This window comes from Myotis davidii, unplaced genomic scaffold, assembly GCF_000327345.1.
Source record: "Myotis davidii unplaced genomic scaffold, ASM32734v1 scaffold157, whole genome shotgun sequence".
Lineage (NCBI taxonomy): Eukaryota > Metazoa > Chordata > Mammalia > Chiroptera > Vespertilionidae > Myotis > Myotis davidii.
The window spans coordinates 61,367-67,278 of NW_006288722.1; the positions used below are offsets into that span (position 1 = coordinate 61,367).

At 49.4% G+C, this 5,912-nt stretch overlaps 1 protein-coding gene across 1 annotated transcript; it reads left to right on the forward strand.

Annotated features, from left to right (window-relative positions):
• The first annotated feature begins 256 nt into the window (after positions 1-256).
• On the forward strand, positions 257-3,346 carry LOC102773806 (cathepsin G-like). Its single transcript, XM_006760873.2, has 5 exons — positions 257-326; positions 1,594-1,741; positions 2,172-2,307; positions 2,439-2,693; positions 3,096-3,346. Exons 1-5 carry the CDS (start codon positions 272-274, stop codon positions 3,255-3,257), a joined length of 756 nt encoding a protein of 251 aa, XP_006760936.1. The 5' UTR covers positions 257-271; the 3' UTR covers positions 3,258-3,346.
• Positions 3,347-5,912: the final 2,566 nt, after the last annotated feature.

Genomic DNA, 5,912 nt, shown 5'->3' on the forward strand with positions numbered 1-5,912 from the left:
GCCCAAAGCTTCTCTCCTTGTGCCCTGGCTCCCATTTCTGCTGACAACATGACTCAGCAGCTGTGGGAGATCCAGTGTTGCCTTCCCCCAGGTCACTGGCAGTTTGTAGACGAACCTCCTTGCCAGCCAGGGGTGATGAAACCTGTTACACCAACAGAGGAATGGGAATGGGAACCCTCGAGTCCCCACCCTACCCTTCCTTCCTCTCTTGGGGATTAAAGTCTGGAAGGAGGAAGCACCAGCAGACTGACTGGTCAGCCTTCCTGGGAAGATGCAGCAACTCCTGCTCCTGGTGGCCTTTCTCCTACCCGCAGGGGCTGGGGCAGGTGAGTGACCGTCCAAACCCGTAGAGGCCCAAACCCATCACATAGACTCTGGGCCCAGACAGCCTAGGCATTTCCTAACTCTGTGTCATTGGGCACAATATTTGAATTCATAGTTCCCAGGTCCCTCATCTATAAATAGAAATAATAGGAATGCCCACCTCATGGAGTTGCTAAGACAGTTACATTAGTTAGTGTACATGAAACTCTTGGAATTGCCCCTGGCATGTAGAATGTGCTCTGTAACTCTGCTCTATGAATTTTTTGCAACCCATATGCCAAAGTCAAGGAGACAAGGATCCACAATAACAGTCCCCTTAGCTTATATCTAGACTAGTGGCCTGGTGCACAAAATTCATGCACGGGGGTGGGGAGAGGGGGAGGGGTGTCCCTCAGCCCGGCCTGCACCCTCTCCAGTCTGGGACCCCTCAAGGGATGTCCCACTGCCAGTTTAACCAGCAGTCGGACATCCCTCTCACAATCTGGGACTGCTGGCTCCTAACCACTCGCCTGCCGGCCTGCCTGATTGCTCCTAACCACGCCTGCCAGCCAACCTGATCGCCCCCTAACTGCTCCACTGCAGGCTTTATTGACACCTAACTGTTCCCCTGCTGGCCTGATTGCTCCCAACTGCCCTCCCCTAGTGGCCCGACCAGCCTCCTCCATGTGAGGCGGCATAGACGCTGGGACCGGCCTCCGCCCCGCTGCACAGAGCCACAGGACCCCCATGCCTCACTGCACAGAGTGGCTGCTGAAACCCGCCTCCACTGTGTGCGCGGTCATCTTGTGGCTGCCATCTTGTGACGACATTGTGCAGGAGGGCACGAGAACCACCTAGGCTTTTATTAGTATAGATTCTTGAAAAACAGTCTGTGAGCTGGTCATGAGCTGGACTCAGAAGAATCAGGAAGGTCCTTGAAAAAGAAAGTCCCAGGGAAGTTCAGGGAGAAGCTACTCCAGCGGACTCTGGATGCCAACAGGAGAGATCGCTCCACATTGTGAGAGGCTTAAGAGCCTTGTCTGAAGCAAGGGTTATTCTCCTTTTGGGGAGGTACGGGGAAGCTGAGGTCTGGAGCTGGAGCCAGCAGTATTCCCGGAAAAACCCTGGGGCCCTCTCCCATAATGTGGTACTCTGCAAACCCCAATTCTTACCACCAAACCCTCCTTTCCCTGCATCACCTCTGTAGCTTCCCCATCTTCTAACCTTTCAGGATCAACCAAGCTGTGAGTTCAACAAACACAGAGATAAGTGCTGAATACTTCCTTCCAGGGGAGGTCATCAGAGGCCAAGAGGCCCTCCCTCATTCCCACCCCTACATGGCATATCTTCTGACTCGGACACCAAGGGGCCTGAGCACCTGTGGGGGATTCCTGGTGCGAGAAGACTTTGTGATGACATCAGCCCGATGCTGGGGAAGGTGAGGAATTAAGGATCTTCCAGGCGGCCAGTAAGGTGGGTTCAGAAGAATTCATAAGACCATGAAGCCAAAAGCAGGGTTCCAGCAATGAAGGGGTGAAGAGAAACTAAGTAAACCCTGGGAGGCAGGGAATAATCTAGTGTAAATGAGGTCAAGAGGAAGAGATGGAAGGCATACATTAGGCCTCAAAATGTGAATTCAAGCTATTGCTCAAGTTATTCTAGGGGAGGCAAAACTTAAGGTCAATATGTCCCCCACCATCTCCAGTGCAAGGCTTTGGAGAAGCAGCAGACACAGAGATCTCAGCCCCAGAGCCTCCCTGTCTCCTCATTTCCCTCAGCTGCAGTTCTGCTGCCCTGAGCTCTCACCTGCCCAGCACAACTGATGGATTTAGCACATGAAGCTCATACCTGCCACTATTCCTTTGCAGCCGTATGCGCGTCATCTTGGGGGCCCACAACATCAGGAGGCAGGAAAGGACCCAGCAGAGTATTTTGGTGCTCAGAGCCATCCGCCACCCTAGATATAATCAGCAGAACCAACTGAATGACCTCATGTTACTGCAGGTACCACCTGCCTGAGCTGGCTCCTTCCCAGCATGGGGGGTTCATGGAAGAGGAAGCAGGGGCAGAGTCCCAGGGGTGGTGGGGTGAGGGCTGCATAGACATTCCCTAAGTGCCTGCCCTCTTCCCGCCAGCTGGAAAATAGAGCTAAACGGAACCGATTTGTGAGGCCAGTGGCTCTGCCTCAGTCCCAAATCAGACTGAGTCCTGGGTCTTTGTGCACCGTGGCTGGCTGGGGCCTGGTCAGCCAGCAGAGGGGAACAGACACACTTCGGAATGTGCAGCTGAGTGTGCAGAGGGATCAGGAGTGCAGCAATTACTTTGATACCTTCAACGGCCAAAGGCAGATTTGTGTAGGAGACCAGATCGAGGGGAAGACCACCTTCCTGGTAAGGCCACTGGCATCTGCAACACTACCTGAGACAGGGGGACTGGGCAGAACAAGACAGTGGGAACAGACTACATCCCCACAGCCTGTCTGGGGGCCAGACCAGAGTAAAGTGGGGGGTTTTCCCATCAACCCAGTCTCTGAGGGAAGGGGAGGAGCACGGGTCACACAACGCATACACATGCAGTGTTTTCATGGGAAAGGGCAAGATACCTTGACTTGGGTTGAGCTATAGACAGTCACCACAGCCAGGGTTGAAGCCTAACCAATGAAAGACCCAGGAGCTTGACTTCTGCATCTGCACCAGCCTCCCTCCTCTGAGGGCCAGACCTTAGGGCCCCAAGCTTGGGAGGCATGGAGTATGGGGGCCTGGCTTAGTGTCCCTTCCTCTCCACACCCACAGCGGGACACTGGAGGCCCCCTTGTGTGTAACAATGTTGCCCAGGGCATTGTCTCCTATGGAAGAAATTTCGGGGTTCCTCCAGCAGTCTTCACCAGGATTGCTCATTTCCTACCCTGGATAAATAGAACAATGAACCAACTTTACCAAAAGGGAGCACACTGAGACCTCTCTTCCCCCTGTAATTGACTTCTCTGGGATGGAAGCCAGCTCCAGTAGGGTTGCCAGAGCCTTAATAAATGGTCATGTCTACAGTGGAAATAACAGATTTCTCATGTTATTATACATCTATTCTGTACAAAACAAATGCATCCAGGACTGAGTCTGACCTCCTACAGGAAAATGGGGTCTTTTCCTCAGGTCAAATGAACCTCCGACAATCCATCCTGGGGGACAGAATGAGCTATGTACCTCCTCCAAGCCATCCATTCTCCATCTCCCCACCACCACATAGCTTTGGGGAGTGATGGAAAGTCAGATGTCTCAGCAAGGGTTCCAGCAATGAAGGGGTAAAGAGAAACTAAAACTACCAAAAACTCTCCTAGCAGACATTAAGTATACTTTAGAACTCTGTGCCACTGGTGTCTGTAGCACAAATGAGCCATGAACCAGGAGGTCAGGGTTCCTGGTCAGGGCACATGCCCGGATTGTGGGCTCAATCCTCAGAAGAAGGTGCACAGGAGGCAGCCAATCAATGATTCTCCCTCATCACTGATGTTTTTATTTCTCTCTCCCTCTCCCTTCCTCTCTCTGAATTCAATAAAAACATATTTTTAAAAAATAGCAGTGAACACCCATGTTCACAGCAACACTATCCACATGGCCAAGAGATGGAAGCAATCCAAGTGTCCATTAATAGCCAGAGTCCTTCTCTCAAATCCCCGTGCTAACCAATGTAGACCAATGTCCTCATTTTCAATATGACAGGGGCCTGATTCCTGTTTTCAATACTCTAAAATTTTACCAAACTCAACCCAAATGTTGACTGAAATAACATGACTTCTACCCTAAAGATTATTCCAGGACTGTCTGCATTAATAGTGTATTCAAATAAAAGGTTACTGAAGTTGCATGACTTAATATCACACTTTAAAGACATTCTTGCCGAAACCGGTTTGGCTCAGTGGATAGAGCGTCGGCCTGCGGACTGAAGGGTCCCAGGTTCAATTCCAGTCAAGGGCATGTACCTGGGTTGCGGGCACATCCCTAGTGGGGAGTGTCGGGAGGCAGCTGGTCGATGTTTCTCTCTCATCGATGTTTCTAACTATCTCTCTCCCTTCCTCTCTGTAAAAAAATCAATAAAATATATTTAAAAAAATAAATAAAGACATTCTTAATGTGACTGTACAGAATCAGCTGGGAGGTTCTTCTACGTCCATCAAAATGTCAATATTCCCTGTAGTCTGGCATTTACCATCTGAACTTTGCAGTTTCCATCCTCTAAATGGAATTATCATTGAACACAACAAATCCAACTGGCTATATACATAAATACTTCGGTAAATTCCCATTATTTTATGGGAAGTTATTATTAGAAAGTCATTTGCATAATATTCAGTATAAGCTATTTATTTAGCAACAAAATTTTAATCAGCAATGCATCTTTGACAATACGGTCATTCTCTCTAAATGTGCTACAACCTAACCATAGGAATTCCATCACTGCATGTTCTGGGGGATAACAGTCTCATTTTTCAAATGTTTGCATTGCCAAATGGAAAAAATACTTGTCGATAGAGCTGGGGAGGAGAAAAGGTGGAAGAGCCCTCATGCAGCCCTTACTGTCTGTGACAGGTACTGAGATTCCCAGAGCCCCACCCAGTCTCCAGGATTCAGTCCCAGGAAACACTCAGGGCAAACCCATCTCATTTCCTCATCTTTCTCTGACACTCAGCACTTCTAAGGCAGCTCTCTGCCTCCAGCTGCTCTGCTGAAAATGATTCTATAGACTTCATGGTGCTCACCTCCAGAAGACAATTTCTTTCCTGACCACCCCAGACCCAGCTGCACCACTTCCCAAAGCTCTGCACGCTTCCCCACTAAATGAACTTCAACAGCAGAGCTTTGGCAAGAACGTATTTTCAAGGCACATTGAAGCTAGCACAAAAGGACACAATTCCTCCCACTTTCTTTTTCCAGGTACAGACTCTGCATTAGGGGCCCTACTGACTAGACTGGAAAATCATAAAACCAAAACAAGCTCTTGTGCAGTAACCTCACGAGGAACCTCTCCCCAACCCAATAGCCAAGGCAGACTTCCCATCGACAGAGGCTAGTGCCTCTGGCCCTGCACAGAGTATCAAGATCAGGAGAAACTAGACACTGGCTATTCATCACAACTGTAGCAGAATTGCAGAAGTGATTGGTGATGACATTGATAATGGTGTCTGAGCTTGGAGGAAAAGTGGGTGCCCCTGGAGAAAGCCATCTGAACCTTACGTAGGACAACAGAGGGCAGCACAGGTCAGTCCCAATAGCTCATGGAAAACAGAAATGTGAAAAAACCATCAAAGTGCATGAAATCTGAAAAATAAATTATAAATGATTTCAAGATTTTAGACAGGGGAGAAACTAAGATGGCGGCAGAGATAAACACCGGGAAGTTGATGCCGCTCACAACAATTGATTAATACCTCAGAAAAACAATACGGACATCATCCAGAACCACAGGAAGCCTGGCTGACTGAAAATTCTACAACTGGAAGGAAAGAAAAGCACACTGAGAGCCATAGAAGCTGCAAAAGAGAAGCACAGAGGTAGGGGGCTCGCGCGCGGAAAGGGTCTGGCACCTGCGGACACGGCTGTCTTTTTGAATCCAGC